General features: G+C 42.0%; 1 protein-coding gene across 1 annotated transcript in view; it reads left to right on the top strand.

Annotated features, from left to right (window-relative positions):
* Positions 1 to 20,589, top strand: part of pou6f2 (POU class 6 homeobox 2) — a 65,901-nt gene that overhangs the window by 27,307 nt on the left and 18,005 nt on the right. The window contains exon 4 of the mRNA XM_030079638.1: positions 9,473 to 9,789. Coding sequence (XP_029935498.1) covers positions 9,473 to 9,789 — 317 coding nt within the window. The remainder of the gene's footprint in view (positions 1 to 9,472; positions 9,790 to 20,589) is intronic.

Raw genomic sequence — 20,589 nt, 5'->3', positions numbered from 1 at the left:
GTCTGAGGAGTGTGCGCGTCCCTGGGGTGCTATTTCTGGACTAACTGCAGACACATCACAGATGGATCCTGTAGCATGAGTACAGGACGGCATGTTTGGAGAGAGATATCTGTTACTTACAGATCATAAGAGAACATCACTAAGTACATCTCAGGGTAGGGAGGAAAGAGGCTTTTCTTGCCTCTCTCTGAACATACTTCCTACCACTTGGTCAACTCCTCTCTCTCTCTCTCTCTCTCTCTCTCTCTCTCTCTCTCTCTCTCTCTCTCTCTCTCTCTCTCTCTCTCTCTCTCCTTTTCCTGCAAGCCTGTTTCCTGAATTACACTGCCGTAATTCACAATGACAAAGTAGACTTAGCACCTTTTTCCACAACCCGTAGTCGGGAGGGGTTGGGTTGTTCGGTGAGCTCTCACTGTGAAATTAGCCCTGGTACTTTCATTTTCCAGCTGCAGTGAAATGGTTAAAAGACACAGATCAGCCAATATGAAAATAGAACTGATTCAACAAATCTACTGCTTCTCCTCTTGCTTGCTCCTCACCCATCCAGCAGCAACCCTCCCCCATTCTCCTCCCCTTTTTTTCCCTGCCCCCCCCCCCCCCCCCCCCCCCCCAACCTCCCCCTCTTTTTTTTTTTTTTTTTTTTCCACCACCAACCAACCTCCCCCCACACACAGCCACCCCCACCCCGTCAGGCACCTTGTCCGCATCTGAAGAAGGCTTGTAAGTTTCGGGTGCATACATTTCTTTTGATGATATATTGTCCCGGTGGGGAATTTCATTTACTGCCGCTGCCCTTTGCTGAACCTGTTGCTAGTCAGTGAGCACGATAAGCGTATAAGTAGCATGCTACTTCATTCATCATACATCGTTCTGGGCTCTCAAATATCTCATATGCGATTCAGGAAGAAACTACTAAACCGGCACAAAGAATCCCACCAGGAACAGCTGAGGTTCCATTAAACGCTGTGTACAAAATATAGCGCACTTGGTATCTGTTATCAAATACACATTTTCAGTGTTGCATCTACAAAACATTAGCCTTCATTTTGTGGTGTACACTACATTGTTTATGTTGTGAGAAAAGGAAAAAAAAAACACATCTCAAGAGCAGTGTTCATGTAGAACATAATTCCATTCACATTGTATTTTGAATGCATGCATTTTGAAATCTGTTTTTTCCCTCAATCATAGTGGCTGCTCTGTGTTGTATTAAACAGCATTAATAATCACAAGAGGCTCAGTGTCACTCAGAAGTCTCCACATCACTAAGGCAGACAGTGTTGTGCTGCTGGGCATGTTGTGCTGTGTGAAAGTGCTTACACGCTCCCTCAGACAACCAAAGGGAATAATTAAAGACAGAAGATGGAGGCAGAAGAATGGAAAGCAAATCCCATTGTTTGGGGTTATTTCATCCCACTGAATTCTTTTTCTCACTTTCTTTCGCTCTCTTCTCACATTCCTCCCCAAATGCACTGTGGGTATGTGGCACACTATCAAAAGCATATGTAAGCGAAGCAGCGCAGAACAAAAGCTGTATGATGTCCTACTCATACCCACATTGCCTTTTGATTATTCTACAATCATTTTATATCTGTGTAAGTTGGAGAGGAAGGGAAGGCTTAATAACCCCATAATGTATAATACTGTAGCTGTTCACAAACCACAGCCAAAGATGGATTTTAGAGGATTTGAAAACAAGTTTGCTTATTCCGAGTCCATTCTTTTTTTTTTTTTTTTTTTTTTTTTTTTCCGATGGCATAATTTCTTCAAACCCGCACAATCAAAACTGCTACCAAAATAATCTACAATGAAATTCAAATTTAAGGTGAGCAGACTATTAGGGCAACTCTACTCCACTCCATTTCTAGAGCAGTAAATGTAGCCCCTCAATCTCTCTCAGCTTTTACTGTCAGTCAGAGAGCACTCTGTCATCTCCGTGCATCAGGCCCGCAATATTGATTTTTCCACCCACTGAAACAGCCGCATGAACATAAATTTTGCATGAGGCTTTTACTCGCGGCCTCCGCTTTGGTCTGACGACACATGATGGGACCATGAACACGCTGTAATAACCCAGCCTGTCCTGGCAGCCAAACAGGCATTTGGGAGGACAGACTCCAGCCCCTTCTGGTCTCTGAAGGACAAAAGCCAAAGAGGGACCCCTCAGTGGGCCCCGCAGTATCACAACACTGCCCACATGTCATCTAAAGTGTGAGGGAAACTTCTTATTCTCAGACAGCTGGGGAAATCTTCAGTGCCGTGTGGTCTGATGTTCATGGTTATTAATTATTTTAATGTGGAGATTTTTTTTTTTACTAAAAAGCAAGACATGCCTCTTGAGTTTTACCCTGAAAACAGCAAATGGTCCTGATTTTTTTTTTTTTTTTTTTTTGCATAGTAAATATCCTGGAATAGCTATACATTTGATTTCTGAATTGTTGTTGAATTGATGTTGGGGCTGGACATAATGTGGTGAGAGATTTTTTTTAATTTTTTTATTTGGGCCTTCTAGTGCAGCTTAAGGTTTGGGATTCACATTTAAGACACATGGGAAGTGAAAGTAATGGGAGTTCATGTCATGCAAACTTAAGATTTTGTGCTAGGGATCCCCATCTGAGAAGATATTTATTTTTAGATCTATTTTATTTTTAGAAGAGAAATGGATAACCGCCACTGACAGTGGTGTCCAATTATGTGCCACAGAGTTCCAAGAGTCTGCAGGTTTTCCCTCCACCCAAACACTTGACCAGCTCATTTCACCGATTTGCACACCCACAACGAAAAAGGGAGAAACTCATCAACCAAATCAGCTCGTGTCGTGTTAGGTGGGTTTGGTCGAAAACCTGCAGACTTTTGGTCCTCCGTGGCAGAGGATTGGACTTGACTGGTCCATACTTTACTTTTTCAGAGGGTTAAGGGAAGCCGCTATCAAAACAAGTCATTTTTATGGCGTGCATTCGCTCATTGGACTTACCTAGAAATAACAAAATAATAGTGGAATTAAACTGTACCACCTCATTCTGCTGGGGACCCCCTGGAAACCTCTCAAGAACCTTTGGAGGTCCCCAGACTGCACTTTGGAAATCAATAAACTGGAGTATGCAACACCAAAAGGGCAGCATTATCGAGTACACAGGGATTTTCTTGTATGTCTAACATCTCCATGGAGAGGATTTGATTCTTTGAAATACTTCCCCTAGAGTGAGAATTGTACAACACAGCTTGATATTGCCTTGCATCACAAAGTGAAAGCATTATCTCTGGATCCCTACAAGCGATGTGGTTTACTCTAAAATCCTATGGCTCCACGACTCCACTCAAATCTTAACTGCCTATATGTTGCTTTTTTTTTTTGTTTGTTTGTGTTTTTTTGGTTTTGTAGTCAGTGAGCCCCTCCTGAAGCAAGACTGGCACACTGATATTGTCTGCAATGGCTGGGAGAAACATTTTTATTCAGGAGTTCAGTATTCAGATTTTTTTTTTCTTTTGTATCACTCTGCTTTCGCCAGCTCTTGTCAAAGCAAAAATCTATTTCCCATGCCCTTAACATGATTCGCAATTGGCACGGGGAAAAAAGTAAAACAAACGTGTGTGCTAAGCTGTGTTAAGGAGACCCATGAAAGCCAGTGTTGACTTTTGTGTTTGTTTTTGTGCACTTGATAATATTAGTGATTAATATTGGAGCCGATGTGTTTGTGTTATCACTGTCAGAAGTGACTAACGCTGATAAAAGTTAACAATGCAGAAAAGAAATTAGGGAAGAAAACAGTCGTGTTATCCACTTCATCAGTCTGTGAGAGCTCCAATCTAATCCGCAGAGTAAAAATGACCTTCCTTTGACCAGCTTCATAATTACCAGATCTCATACAGGCTAAATCTCTTTACCTCCAGTGGAGTAATTATCAGTGTGACTCATTGAAAAGGCAATTGAGACAGTGGTTTATGGACTCCCATAGTGGAACGTGAGTCAGAGCAGTAATAGGGATGTTGTTTGTCCCCTCTCAACTCTCTTGTTAGGGAATGACAGCTGTGTTTAGACTAGAGCAGTTCCTAAAAATACAAGATGGGTCACACTGGACATTTTCATTAACTCCTGTCAGGCTCCTCTGCAGTTCCTGATTAGACCTTAATTTACGACTCTCCGTAATGATGCCAAAGACAAGAGGACGGCACAGCAGCAGCCGCTGATTTCAACACTGATCTGCAGAGCGATGGCAGAAGATTTTCTGTTTTTTTGTTTTGTTTTGTTTTGTTTTTTTCAGTTTAATTGTGTGCTAATACAGACTGAGTAATAGATGACTTGAGGTGATGCTGATATGCCGCCACAACCTACTAAAACTTTTGGCAAACTTATCAGCTTCAGTAGCAATTACCATATGTTCAATAAATCATGCGATACATAGACACATTAAGAGGTTCGTACCAAATTGAGAAATCTTATCATTTTGCGGGGTAGAATAAAATAATAATAATAATAATAATAATAATAATTTAAAAAAACTCTTCCGTATTGACTGCAGACGTGAAAGTTGAACATATTTGAAGTTAGGAGTCATCTTAAAAAATATGCAAGTAAAACAGGGAACATTTTTTGAGGACATGATCAGTTTTATTTTTCTAATATTGTCTAATGGGTTCCAGGGAGGAGATTTTGTTTTTCTTCTTTTTTTTTTTTCAAAATGGACATAAAGCATTTTGGAATGCACCCGCAACGCACACATTTAATTCTGCTTACTGAACTCGGTATCATTTCAAACTTATCAAGGTTTGTTGCAAACTATCAAGTCCTCTTGTCTTTACCCTTGAACAACTTCAGCTTCCTTCAGCAAAAGCCCTCTCTGCCCTCTTTGGACTCTTTGCTTCAGCTACATAGAATACATGCAATGTGATGGATTGAAAGGCAGCAGACACATTTTGTGTAGGTGTGATTAACATTACTCTTCAGCTGCTGTTCTTATTGGCCTTGACTAGGCCTTTTCTAAGGTCTTTATTATGATGAGCATGATGGAATCAGAGTGGGTATCTCATCTTTATCATTTGTGTGTATTTGAAGGAGACATGTATTATATATATCGTAATTTCAAAAGTTAAAACACATTATATATGTTGATATAGCAAATTGCAATATACTGTATTTACTGTATATACTGTATTTTCATGTCACACCCATGGTCACATGCTGTGCACCTGTTGTATTGTCCTGCATGTCCCACACACATCTCTTTTAGGCGGGGCATCCATGTGGCAAACATGCAAAAAGTTTGACTTCTACAGTGACTATAGCTGCACACTATCACACACACACACACACACACACACACACACAGAGTACAGTACGTACACATTGTACAATATAACACATAGGGGATAGTTGTAAAAGTAGGTGTTGTGCGTTGAGAGAAAAACAAGGAGTCAAGCTAGAATCAGCCCCAGAGAGAAAAGTGCTGTAATAGGGGGGTTGGCAGGGACCACTGAGATAGCGCTGGTAATGAGAGAGCTGGCTGCTTCTTTTTCCCCTCACTCCACAACCACACAGGAAACAAAAATAGCATTTGTCTGACGAATGAGCCAGCTTTGACCTAGCCTTACGACCTCTGACAATCAGTCTCGCTTCGCACTTCAGTACATCAAAAGCCGGGGCCGGGACAGCCGAAGATAACGGTTGATTTCTGCCGTGGCGGTGTGGTAAAGCGGAAGCCCTCGACGACAAACAGCAGGCAGGTTCGGTTGTTCTCAAAACACCGACGTTGGAGGCCTCAGACACCTCGGAGCTGTTGTTTCATAGTCCAAAATTATTGTTATTAATGTCTGAATTATGCCCCAAGTGCCTCAGTTTAACTTACATGTGATCTTTTAACTGTGTGGATTTGTATTCTTTGGCTCATTCCTCATTATCAACATTAGCACAGGCTAGTTGTGACAACAGCGAGGCTGGGACCGTGCTCTTATACCCCTTGGGCATGATGACTAAGTGAGAGAGCTGCTTTGTCGCAGTCGGCGGACTAGTGAGTACGGAGCACAACAAAGAGACAGTGGAAGATATAATGAGCGCTATAGGATCCCGGCACCCTTTTGCCCTCTCTCCATCATAAGTGAAGCTCCCACTCTCATCCTTGGCCCTGTGTCTGCTCGAGGAAGGAGCACAAACAATTAGCTGAGACAGGCCGTTTGGATTATGTGCTCAACCAAAGCAATCAGACAGCTGTGGTTAAAAGAATGAGCTTCAAAATGCCAGTTGCCCAGTTAGAGGGGAAGGGAGGGTCAGTGGTCCTGACAGTCTTAACAAGATGACAGAATTTATAAAGCACTGCTGTTAAAGAATATAGTTACCTGCGGTGTAGCCCTTATAATAAGGCCACATGGGGCTTCTTCCATATTCCCTCTGTATTTGTTTTCTTTTGCCTCATATTCTTTTGTTGTGCCTCTTGTTCCTCTGCCTAATGGTTGGTGCTGGAGGAAATTCTCCAATCGTCTTTGATCTTCCCTTGGTTTCGATAATTTTTTGACAGAAATCTCATTTTATCTCTTTCATTCTCTCCTCTTTTTTCCCTTTCATTCCCTCTTTATTCCATCTTTAAATAGGGCCCAACATTTTGTCGTTGGTGGTGCGCTTGCAAAGGAAAAGAGCTGGTCCTGTCAGGGGCTTGGGGCTTGCTAGACAACTTGCCCCAACATTTCAAGTGAGAATTGGACTCTTGGCGTTTGTGAGCACAGATGATATATAATTCATGGTGGGGTGTGAGAGAGGTGTCAATGTGTCAGGAGGTAGAAGAAATGTAAAAGTGTACTGTTTACTGGCCGAGAGACACTGGCTTTCTTTGCTGTGCTTCTGCACTTGTACTTAGAGCGAGGGAAGAGGGAGATGATCTTCATCAAATGTTCATCTATGCCTGTCCTGAAGTCTTAGTGACCACACTAATCAAAGACTTGTCTGCCCTGATGTTTTATTCATCTTTTATGAGACAACCATACTTAAATTATTAAAGTGCATTGATTCAGTATGTATACAAGCTTGTCTACCCTTCTCTTCACAATCGCTTGGTTGCATTATCAATAGACATCCAAACACTCTTTTGAACCAGAAGTCTATTGTTATTCAGTCCATTTTTTTGAAGTTGTTTTAACAGTTTACTGTATATGTGATCCCCATTGCGAATCCCCCCTCGTACTTTACAGACTGTAGGTTACGTTATGTGTATAAAAGGAGATGTAACACCGAGTTTAAGAATTAAAATATGTTATTCTCATGGTGTACAATAGGCCTAGTACATTTCATCGTGAAAAGTCAGAGTCAAATCTCTGTTTATGGATGAAGATGTAAGTAGACAGTTTTTTTTATTATTATTTTGAAGCGATGAGTACATAATTTAAAGCTTCTCTTGGATATTTTTGTGTTATTTTTTGAGGTAGGGAAGGGAAGCTAATGGAAATACTGCAACATATATATTTGACTTTAAAATTTTATTTGTTTTTATTTATTTTCTCATTATTAATTCAGACTTTTGTAAATTTGTTAAAATTTCATAATGGGGATTTCTGTCCAGAGTGCAGTCCACTGTATGAAATCCAGCCTGATAAAAGCACACAGGTCTAGTCGTCAGGTTCAAGCCTGTGTTATCTTTTAATCCACAGAAAATCATTTGAGATATCATCATGGTCACCTGTTTCATCACTTCTCTCTCTGTACAAAGCTGTGTAACATCGCAGGGGAAACACAAACTCAGCTTATCTGTATGGGAGATCATAGAGGGTTTTCACTAGCGCAGACCGCATTGTCCTACAAAATAGTAATAATATATTCTATATAAAAACTGAAAGTCAGTAGCATCTGTGGTTGAACTGTATACAGTAGGCTTCTTTTAATGCAGACCGTTTTATTTAACATGGCCTGGCTGTGACACTGTGTACTATACGTTGCCATATTTTTTTTGCTCTTATACAGTTTCTTTAAGGATTTTCTATAGAGTGCTTGACTGAAGTTGGCCTGTCAAGAGCTTTCTGAATATGTGGCCACATGCAGCTAGGACTCAGTTCAAAGAAAAAAAAATACTAAGAACTTTTCTATCCTTTCTATCCATCCTTTCAGTATGGGAACTCAGCTTGTCGTTTCTTTTATTTAAGGAGTTGTAAAGGTCACTGAGGACATTGTGTTTTGGCTTGAATCTCCTCATGTTGTATTATGTCTTACACTCTTGGAAATGATTTGGTTTTGTGTTGATTCCTTTGTGCTCTCTCTTGACTGATTACAAGGGATGGAGTGCCGAACATTCACACAAAATGTCTGTTGGAAAGGATACAAGAGCTACTGGATTCTGCATTCAAACGCTTTTGTCTGAAGTGCCACAGAAAATTACAGTTAAAGTTGAAGTGCACAAAGTTGCACCCAAACATTGTTCAAAATAAATAAGATATATTCATTTTAGATGGATACTCTGCAGGCCCATGGCAGTGTTTGCATACTAGTGTGGCAGCAGCCTGTCAGGCTGAGTGTCTGTTCACAGTTTTTAAAAAGTGCATAAAAATGTATAAGCATTTAAATCTTGAAATGAGGTTCTAATGGCATGCCATTATTGGATCCAATTAGTTAATGGGTTTATTTCCAAAGTCTTCCAGTCAAGATGGATGTCTCTTTACAATGAGATTGTCAGCCATTAAACCAGAGATTCTGACATTCTCCAAGTGACAATGAAGAGTTTTGGCTCCAGAGAGAGCAATTATATCAGTCAAACTTGATAGCTTTGTCCTCCAGCTGGCTGAATTAAATTCACTGACTCTGTCATACAGGCTAAGGTCCTCAAGGACCTTGTTGTGGCACCATGCAATTTACATCTATATCCTACACTTCACCCATACATCCCACACCTCGATGTGTTTATGCATTTGTTCTGAGGTGCTAGTCTTCAAGTAATGAGTGCTTCATGGTTGAACATGTTGACATGCAGCAACACATATTTTCACGCTCCAGAATCTGAGTTCACTGCACTGTAGACTCAGGTTAAATGCAAATTGAAAACAAAATGTGTTGCAAAAAAATTTCTCTTGCCAAGTCAACTAGTCTGTATACTTAAAAAAATGTTTTTCTTAAAATAAATGAAAAATGTGCTAGTGAGATAATAATAATCCCACTTTTTTGCAATGCTTGTCAACTTGTTTACACCATTTTCATGAATCAGGTGTCATTTTTATTGATACTAGTGGGTTGATCTGCCTCATTCTGCCTTGTGTCAACATATTTCTAATTCCTGAAACAAATAAAACTGCATCAGAAGAAACTGGGATTATCTCATCCTACTGGCAGATTTTTTCATTTGTTTGAAGAAAAACAAGATATTGAGATTCAGTAGGAGACTACATTACTTGGACAGATGGATTTTTTTTTGCAAGTGTTGACTGTTTAAAAAATAATTCAATTGCATAAAGTAAAAACTGTACATGCTTCCAGGAGTCAAAGCAGTTCTTTGTCCTTCAACAGCTACCTCATCACTGAACTCCCAGCTCCAGCACCTGCAGCAGCTCCAGCAGATACAGCAGCACCACCAGCAGCAGCAACAACAGCAACAGCAACAACAGCAGCAACACCATCACCAACAAACCCACTCCCACGCCCAGAACCAGCTGCCATCCCAGCATCACATGACCCCGCCCAGCCAACAGCAGTCCTCCGTCCCTTCCCCTGGTTCTGCCTGCTCCTCCACCTCCGGCCAGCAGCCGCAGTCGCCGCCTCACCGGCCCAGCCAGTCGCCGGCCCGCAGCCTGCCTTCACCCGTCACCCCGCCCATGCCTCTGCAGGTGAGTCCACCTGCTAAGATGTGTTCTGGGTTTCTTAACTGGATCATTATAGACAGAGAGAGGCGACACTCCAAAAATACCTCAGGTCTCTTCCTCAGGTCTTACTTAGTCCAACATATTATATTATTAACACACTATTAATTTTTGTGCTGCCTTTCTCTGTCAATGAAGACTATGTTCTTGCTTTATGCACATCACCCATTTGGAAAACACTGAGAGGCATAATTGTCCTCCTATTTGTTTTTCTTACTTCATAGAAGAAATTTTACCTGAATGAAAGTGTCTCAGAAATAACTGAAATCGCATTACAAAGCGCATTATTTTTTCTCGACAATTCATCAATCAATCAATCAATCTTCATTTATATTGCGTCAAATCACAACAAAGTTATCTCATGACGCTTTACAGCGTCCACTTGAAAATTAAAACTCAAAAGTGGAAACGAGATGCATAATTGCTATTCAGAAATTTTTATGCAAGCAAGTGAATAAATGGAGTGTGTATTTCAATAGTGTCATTGATGACGGTATGATTTTGTAGCAGGGCAGGTCAACCTTGAGAAAACACAATGCTTAAGCAGTAGACCCAGCACTTGATTCTCTGTCAGCACTTGATCTTTATCAAGTAGTGGTATTTGAATCAGGGCTGGCAGCTCCTCTGTCTATGTGGAGCTATTAGAATATGCATCTCATTTCCCAGGCCTCGATCCAGGAAGACGTGCTTAAGCACATCAAACCTCTTTGTCAGGCCGCTGCTGCACTTCACAACCTCCTGCAGCTGCTCCAGCAGGGATCCCAGGTTATCTATCCTTGTGCTTTCTAGCCGTAATCAGTCCCTTTATCTTTGCTGCTCTTCCTACTCAACCTCCTTTTTAGTCAGTTTGTCTGTCCATCCATCTCTCCCCTTCTGTCCGTCTGGCTGTCACTGTGTGACGATAATAACCTATTTTATATCCCTGTGGTTTCATTTCTGGTGGAGACTGGCCAGGGTCGCCTCTCTGTCCCTGGTCACATTCATCAGCGTCAGACCCTTATTGGGTTGTGGTGCAACCTTCTTTATGGCCAGGATGAGTTGGGCTATTTGTTTCCCCCTTGCAGCCCTCTCCGGCCCTGTCACGGCCTAGTGAGACTCAGCAGGAAAAACAGCCTCTGGATTTAATGGCCTCCAAAGGCTAGCTGCTGCCTCACACCAAACACACTGTCCACTCCAGACTTGGGAACAAGGGCTACTGACCAACATACAGATTCGTACATTAAGCCTGGTGGACAAAAGCCTTGCTTTAATAGTTTTGATCAAACACGCCATGGGCAGACTCTCTAGCTCATCAATTTGTGATTTACCACGAAGCCACTACTTTGTTAAATTTCTATGAATCTGTGAATATCTTCCTGTGAACACAGAAACACAGCAGAGGCAGGATTTTTTCAGACAAGCTCCCCACATGGACCAGACTGAGACTCGTAGCTTGATATAGATTGTCTTTTCTAAAAGAAACAGCAAGGCTGATTATGATGACTGAGGACAGACCTCCCTTGAGGGGGGCCAAAGGGCCCACATCAGGCATCATTAAGATATTGGCTCATCAAATAGGATTATGTGTGTGTTCGTGTGAGTGTGTATTTGTGTGTGTGTGTGTGTGTGTGTGTGTGTGTGTGTGTGTGTGTATGTGCGTGCGTGTGCATGGGAGAAGCAGGATAGATGTAAAAGGTTTAGTTTCTCTGGGTCAGTGCTGGGGTTTTCAAAGAGTATGCGGCCATGTCACCCAGTTAGGGGTTCTCCCAAGGACAGGCCGTGGCCTCGGCACCCGCCCAAGGTTGCAATAGGATTTAGACCCCAGCATCGCCTCCCTCCACCCCCAGCACCCTCACTATGTGGGCCAGTGATTGGATTTTCAGTCACAGAATCACTGAGCATCTCATTGGTTAATCCATAGAAGAAAGAGAGTCCACATACAACTCCCTAAGCAAAGACCCTCACACATCAAGACATATATGAGAAATGTCCCCATTGAACATGATTGGCCTTTTCATGTGCTTTAATTGAAGACAGGGAAGGTATTTCTGAGCTTTACCCAGAGGACCTGGTCTACGCAGTAAAGTCTAGTCATAATTACCATAATACAATCACTATTAGACAGATAACACCCCTATTTCAGTCTCTCATTATTCAGACATGCAAGAGCACTCAGCCATTCAGCTATTTGTTGAAAATACAGTGTGGAGCCACAGAGAGACAAACACTCATTATGTTCCAATTAATGTCCCATTGTAATTCTCCTCTCATGGGAGGTGTGTGATATTCTTGGTAAACTCACAGTGAAGAAATCCTGAGCATTCATTACATCCCTAGAGTTTTTAGCGTTCAGTGTTTTTAATTTGTGAGACAAAATTCATTAATTGGCTCATTAATATCCCTATTAGCATACAATATACACAACAACTGAATGTGTCCCTTTTAGCCACTGGTCTAAACTCAGATTACTGCAGCTAATTTGGCAGTATGGAGTGAGAATTTACCTCTCTGCCCCCCTTTCTCTGGTCCCTGCCATGCAGGGTACAGTGAGTCATGGCCTGTGGCTGCCTCAAATAGCCACCACAGTGATGACAAATAGACGGGAGAGATTATGAAATTTGCTTAAGTGTGTTAATGGGCTGATTGCAGGAGCCCGCTGGATTTTGCTGGAAGTTGATTGATTAGAGCTGCGGGTTTTCTCCACGCCCAGAGAGCTCAGGGATTTGACGGGGTAAAGGCGCTCGCCAAGTCTGTTACACCGGAATTGATCTTAATTAGATCTGAAAGACCTGCCACAGCAGAATGGTCGCGGCGATTAAAATGAAAAACAGGAGAAATTACTGATCAAATTAATCATAATGTCGGGCTACAGCTGTAGATCTGGTGTAATTTGCCACTCCAGTGAGTTACATCGGCCCAGGCAGGGAGAGGAGAGGCAGTACATACTGATCCGTGGCAGCGGGAAGCTTAGGCCAGCCTATCAACTCTCTTATTCCAGTCCGTATGCCCAGACCCCCCTGACCCGCTGCGCCATCCAGTGGAGCCCCACCATCTCTCTCTCTGGAGCTCTGATCTAATTAGTCACTGTGCAGCATTTATTTTATTGTCTTTGTCTACTTTGCTTCTCATTGCCTCTTTTATTTGAGCCTCTTTTGTCAAACAACCTTGCTGCAAAAAAAATCTCCATCTGACTCTCCATCTAAGTCATTTAGTCTCATAAAATCTTGTTTTTCTTAAAATAAGTGTATAAATATGCCATTGGGATGAGATAATCCCACTTGTTTCCAGTGCAGTTTCAATTGTTTCAGGAATTGTTTCTGGGAGCAAGTGTAAATATGTTGAAAGAAGGAAAATGACACTTACTCAAGAAAATTCTGGGAACAAATTGATTGGCACTGGAAACAATTGGGATTGTCCCATCGTGCTGACAGATTTTTTCACCGGTTTTAGGAAAAACAAGGTTCTAAGACTGAATATGAGATGAAATGACATGTTAAGATGGAGTTTTTTTTTTTTTTTTTTCTTTTATAACCAGCAGCATCTTGTGTAGCAGTCTTGGATCGTCGTGTCTCTCCGCCGTTGTTGTCATGGCTGTCTTGTCACTGGCATGTTGTGTGTTCGCTAATAGCCTCTGACCTTGGTCCAGTGACTGGCTGGCTGGTTTCAGGGCCTGGCGGACATGGAGGCATCCTTTCTCCCTCCTGCATCAAGACTCACGCCGTCTGTCTGTGTGTCTGGCTTCGCTCCCCTTCGCAGTCGTCTCCTCAGTCGCTGTCAGAACCCCACACTGGGCCTGTCCACTCTCCATCCACACACTCACAGGGGTAATTACAGCCTAGGGGCCTGCCTCCTATCCCTGCGCTCCACAATTTACCACCAAAACGTCCACAGACATCTCTCTTCTTCCCCACTGCACCCCGACATCACAGGACCGCGGGGCCTCAGACCCACAAGTGCTGCAATTACCTGAGCCTCTCCTCTATCCTTTTCTCACTCCCTCTCTTCTCACTCTCTCCTCCTCTCTCTTCTCCCCCTTGCTCTACTCTCTACCCCTCGGCTCCCTCACTATTCCCTGGCAATCAGCCTTCATTAGAAGCCTCTGGTGAAAACCCATCGTCACCAAGGTCAGCGGCTGCCAACCACAACGGCCTTTCAGAGGCCTGGCTGTCTGCACTCTCCATCTCTCCTCTCTCTTCCTTCTCCACCCTCCTTCTCATCCTCCCCTTCTCCCCTCCTCCTCCTCCCCCCGTTCTCTCGTCCTCCCCAGTCTCAAACCCATCTCAACTGCTTTTGTCTCCAGCTGAGGCCCCTTCAGACACCCATGTCACTGTTTTCCACTGCAGTGCACTTTTACTTATGTCAACCGCTGTTAAAATCACCTCTGTCCAATTTTGCTCCGAATGTCTCTTTTTTTTTATGGGCCGTGGGTGTTTCTCCCATTATATTAACATGTGTATTAAATGAGCCTCGCGCACTGATTAATTGATTTTCCAGATCAGCTACACGTCTGTTCAATTTAGTGAAACAGGCCACGGTCATTCCACAGGGTATTAAATCAAAATTAAAATGACATGCTTAAATGTAAACCCAATGGCTCATACTGTGTCTTGTCAATGACACTGGCAACACTTAAGTTGAGGAAAGAGTCCATTATCTATCTCTCAGGAATCAGCCGTCTTATCAGTGGATTGGAATAGGAGACTAGAATTTGCTTTAATCAGATTTTCATTTTATCTTTTTGTCTTTTCCATGTATTTTCCAAGTATTTCCTGGCAGCACTGGTAATCTTCAACGTGCACTTGTGTATTGTTCTGTATGGATTTTTTGCTGCTTAAAAATGTGACATTGTTCATATATCTACTTGCATTCTGTGCATAATCCTTGATTATCAAATTAGTTTGTGCTTATCAGGATCGCTACTCTTAAAAAAAAAAAAAAAAAAAACATGCAAAATGTAATTTAGTCATTTATCCCAGGTTGTTGAATTACATTACAATAATTTTTAAAAATGACTGAGGCAAAATAGTGGTTTAAATTTAAACATTTATCTTTGTTTGCATGTAAAATTGCAAAAGCACCAGCGTGCGTGGGTGTTGAGCTTACTCACCCCTGTTATCGAGATAATGCCTGTTTAAACTCACTATTTGATGATAAAAGTTTCAAATATCTGTAAATGTGGGGGCAGACCTTTTTTTGGTAGCTGTGCTGTTGGTTGTGTGGTTCAGAGCGTGAGCAGGCCCTCAGCTCTCCAGCAGCTCAGCCTAGCCCCTTATTAATGCACAGGAGATCCGGCTCTTAAGAAGGCAGAAAATTGCCTTACATAACAAGCGCTCCACAATTTAGAAATACAAATGTGCACTGTTGACTGAAGCAGAAAATAAGACTGTTGCCCATCAACAGCACCACATTTCATATGAATAATTATAAAGCACACGAGGTAGATGAGGAAAACAACCTGACCATGACAGCTCTACTACTTTTATTTACTTCAAATGAGGGATTAGGCAGGGAGAAAATCTACAGACTTAAGGACCAACGATGGCCCCTGAATTTCTGAATAAGGAGTAAGTCAAATTTATCATATTTCAGAATGACTAATAGGATCATTTGGAATGTGCTCTGTTTTACTGTATAGGCATTTTAGGCTGCCGCTTTTAAAATCAAAGCTACGCTGTGCACATACTTTGTGGTTTTACATCTACCACGTACTTTTCTGATCTTGTTGGGTTTGCAGAACTCGCCAAGATGATATTTTCTTTGCTTTTTGATGTCTGTTTCCTTCTATACCTGGCATCATAACTCTGGGTGGGCAGAGGGCTTCCAGCTCAGACACCCAGTAGAAAGGCACAGTTCCATGATCAGCCCACATGCACACTGGGGGCAACACGCATTAGACGCCCACAGGGGAGCCCTCAGATGGTGCACTAAGCTAGGGCTCACCTAACAGTGGATAAGGAATAGGGTTTCTTTAATTATGAGGCAGGGCTGTGACATTGAGTTCCCCCCTTCCTCCTCCAGCAGCCTCCCAGACACTGTCTAAGTGCTCCGCTCCGCTGAGGAGGCCAGTCCCCCCGCGGGGCGCGATTCCACTGCCTGTAATTTCTGATGCCCATTAGTGACCGCAAACAGAGCACCGGGCTCACACAAGGAGCACAGCCGCTCAGCGCTACCACGCCGTAAAAAGACCCTTTTAATGCAATGTTATTGCATTATGCCCTCCTCATAGACCAAGTCAAAAGTCCCATTTGTGGTCCCTGCAGAATATTATCAGAAATTCTCTCCACAGTGTGGTTTTTTGGGAGCATGGTTAGCTCGGGCTTCTTTGGTATATGTTTTGTAATGTATAGGGTGTTGCAGGAATTGGAATTCCTCCGAACTCAACTCTGTAATGCTAATCCACGAGTTCAAGCGGAGAAATGTGAGGAGCGTTTTGCATTTTTTACTGGTGGATGATTTTATGCCCTATTTGATTAGGAGGGGGAATGTGAAATTGATGGTTTTGTAAATGGACTGGACTAGAATGCTAGAACAGTGCATTTTCTTAAGTCAGCCGCTCAAAGAGGGGAGCCTCGGAAGTCAAAAATCGAGTAATCAATACGCAGACGTCTCTAAATGTCATCAATTCATCTCTCCACTTATGCTGATTTAGTTTGTGCCTAACAGTGTGTATATTTTGGAGGAAAAGAGCGCGAGAGACTCAGAGTCACAGAGGGAGAGAGGGAGAGAGAGAGAGAGGAAGGGCAGGAGGCGGATTTATCGATCAAGGGTGACCACATCTTAGCCACAGAGCCCCTCTCTCGTGATTAATCTTAGGGCTCAGAGTTGGCCAATGACACATGACAGGCCTCCCCCTCAAACTCCTCCATTTCTCTTCATTACTGGCCGTATTTTTGGACACCAGAGTGGAGAGTAATCATTTACCTTTATTGTGTTTATAAAGCTGCGGCATGGATGACCCTTCCTATATTGAATTGAGGACATCAAAAGATCACTGGACATTGATTAGGAGGATATTAAAGTCATTCAAATGCTATATTTATATGTCAAACAACAGCAGAGTGAAAAGAGATGGCATTTCCCCCTAAATGAAAACGAATGGAATGTGTTTCGTCCAGATGAAATAGAATTCCCAAAATCAAGAGGGATGTTTTATTATGGCGAATACTTAAGGTAATTGTGATTTAAAGGTTCTCTGATGGTCTAACAAAATGACATACAGAGCACATCATTTTCTTCATAGTCTGATCTTGTGACTCCACAGATATATATATATATATATATATATATATATATATATATATATATATATATATATATATATTTTTTTTTTTTTTTTTTTTTTTTTTTTTTTAACCTTCATTTTCACACTGCCACCAAAAAATAATAAAATAAAACAAAGCAACCACACCAGGTATCCACTTTACAGTCACAGCCAGAGCAGCTATACATTTTCTGCAGCGCTTGGCTTGAAGCTGCTGTGATTCTCAACCGAATACTAGTATGGTACAGAAATAACTGCACCAAATATGTCACATCATGAGCTGAAATGGTCAGCACTTTCCGGCAGATAGTTAATCACCAAGTAGTCTCAAATTTAATACATCTGGAAACAGCTAAATATTATAGATCATTCCTCAGGAAGAGAAATAGTGTAACAGGAGTGTAGTATAACTTATATTTTTACTCACAGTGTCCCCTAACCAGAGGAAATATACTGCTGCCATGATTGATGACAAAGAACCCACTCTGAACCTCCGCGCCTCACAATTATCAACAAATGGGCTGGAGCAGATTTTATGTAATGATTAAAGCTGCTGTTAATTTCACATGAAGGTAATGAGAGGAGAGATTGACGGCCACTGTCTGACACTCCATCATTCCTTTATAGTTAGTTTGAACGTTTTCACGACTCTTTTCTCCCTTCATTTGCATTTCGCCTCATTAGATATGGCCATTTCTGAGGCTGCCTGGGATGTCCATTTCCTGCAGTTAATGCATTTTATTTGATCAGCCGAACCTCCTTAGTTAACTAGCTGTCATTCTGCCGTTTCATATGACATCACTCCATTAGCACCCACCATACCGCCTCCTCCTCCGCACCCACTGCCACACACACTCCGCCGCCACAGTCCCTCCACTGCCTTCAGCAATTACAATGTCCAACCGTCACCTGATGCACCGTTATTGTATTTTGCAGGGTGTTATCTGCCCCAGTTGTTCTATCTGTCTTTCACTTCCCAATATTTTTCCCCAAGAATGGCTCTTTTTAAGGTTTATTTTTCACAATGGCTGCAACAGAGGCCCAGTGGTGAGCTGAAGTCGGTGCTCAGAGGGCTCAAAGTGCACGACCACAGTGTGAGGCCCCGCCAACCATGGGACCAGAGGTGTTTTGGAGGGCCTAATGGCATTTTGATGTTCATAAGCACAGCGGAAGTGAGGGGAGGGGAGGCTGTTTGGGGGGAGCCAGCAGAGGACTGTCAGCAGAGGACTAGCAGAGTCCTGACAGACAGAGAACGTGTTTTCTCATGTCACAGCTGATTACATTCACTCCGGAGTGGGAAAAGAGCAGAGAGGAGACAAAGATGTGGGGCCGGGATGAGCGAGGGAAACTTCCATGTTCTTCTACAGATAAAGGACATTCTTCTCATCCAGAAGCAATAGCACTATTGATTGTTCATTTTCCCTGTTTGGTCTACTTTGCCGTACTTTGGGCTGAATGATGACAAGTAAAGCAGGGAGACTTTGACGGATGACTCACATTTGGCTGCATTCAATTGCATTACCTTTTCACGCTTCCATCAGCTGCAATCATACTTACTTCCACTTGTAAACATTTCAGAGACTTTTCCAGACAGGATGAGATCCTGGGCTCGACATCATCAGTTATGTGGCTACATTTGCTGTCACTGAACACCTGCTATGCCTCTTTTGATTGCTAAGACCATTTGTTCGCTAAATGACCAGAAACCATTAGTCTTAATGGTATTGTATTTTGTTGCCATTTTCTCTGATACATTTTATTGTTTAATCTCAATCTTCATCCCCGTTGATCCCATTGGTGTTTTCATTATTACAGATGCTTTGCTCACACCCGCAAAACTTTAGTTTAAATTGTAGTAGAGATCCTAAGGTTCCCAAAGATGCTAAATATGTTCTGCTGTATTACAGGTAATTTTTATAAAATGATGCACAACACATCATCTTATGCAGCCATGTAACAATCATGTCATGGGTTGGGATATTTCTCTCAATGTAAGTGTGTTGCAGCTTCACTGAAGCATTACAAACAGGAGATACAAGTACAAGTGCAAGTTTATTTAAAGCCCAGTATCACTGTTTACAATCTCAAAGGGCTGTACATGCCCACAAGTTTATAACAAACTAAACAAAACTCCCAAAAAAAGAAAAAAACCCACAGATGGAACAGGGGAAAAATTGAAGAAATCTTGTAAAGGACCATAGAGAGAAAACCCCTTCATGGCCAGACAGGTGTGCAGATACCTGACATTGTCACACAATATGGATAAAAGAAAAATCTAACTTTAAGGCTAGTTAAGGGAAAATTTAAAGGGAAATTGTTAGTTTAAGAGGTCTGTTCTATTGTAAAATCACAGATGAGCAGGTAATAAGTAGAGATGGCAAAATCCACTTTTTTCAGTTCTGACCCGATTCCGATACCTGAATTTGGATATCTGCCGATATCATTACCGATAACAGAGCTTATTTTTCTTTGCTCTGCTTTATTCACTGCATCCCACGTGAAGGGATAAATTACATGGGGCTGACCTGTGGGTTCAGGCGTTGTAACCATAACAACAACCATGGCAGGTGTGTGCACGTACGAGCATGGACGATACTTTTTCACAAGGATCAGCCTGTGTCCTGCTCTCGCCCTGCGTTGCTCCTCCTCTTGCTTCTCACTGAAAATGAATTAAGGCCAGGCTGTTTTTGTCTCTTGTCTAAAAGTCACATAATGGTCCAGCCCAAGCTCCACCTGCAAATTTAACTCATAGAATTCTGGGAGACAAAAAACAAAACAAAAAAAACCAAAACAAAACCAAAAAAAAATTGGGGACTACTGGATATCTTTGCAAAACTGTTTAATTACTAATTATGTGCTACAACATTTTGGCTATGGGCTTAAAATTGCATTATTACATATTTATAATTCATAAAATCATCACAATATATGTGGATCAGTAATATCAGTCCAATATCCGATGAGAGAATTACGTCAGTGTCGGCGCCCGATACCAATACTGGATTGGATCGGTCCAAACTCTAGTAATAAGTTTTACACATCACAGAAGACTGAGATTAGACACACAGTATCTGCCTACTTTTGCTGTCTGCACCAGTTTATCCATTTATCTTCTTTGTTCTTTTTTGTTTTGTGCTGGCCAGAAAAGCAATTAAGTTTAAAATGGCCACATGAAAAGAGCAAACCAAAAATAAACTCCAGTTAGTTTGTGTCAGACAATTTTAGTTTCCAGGGGTCTCTCCACGGTTACGGAGACGCTATTTTTCCTTCTATTCCTGAGATTACACGGGTTGCTGCACCAGGTGACCCTCATGGTCAAACAGGCAACCGAGAGCCTGGTGGAGTCTAGATTCATTCCCCTTCATACCACACTGAGAAAAGATGCATTTTTAACAATTTGCAGGCTTTTTTGTGTCAGAGACATTTATTTTGTATTTGCCAACCCCTGTGTAGCCCTGTATATTTGGCTATATAAAAGTGTGATGGTGCACAGAGTGATAGCATTTGTGGTGACTTAAAGGTGACAA

Source organism: Myripristis murdjan, chromosome 20, assembly GCF_902150065.1.
Source record: "Myripristis murdjan chromosome 20, fMyrMur1.1, whole genome shotgun sequence".
Lineage (NCBI taxonomy): Eukaryota > Metazoa > Chordata > Actinopteri > Holocentriformes > Holocentridae > Myripristis > Myripristis murdjan.
Note: the sequence above shows the minus strand (reverse complement) of the source record. Positions and strands in the feature narration are given on the sequence as shown.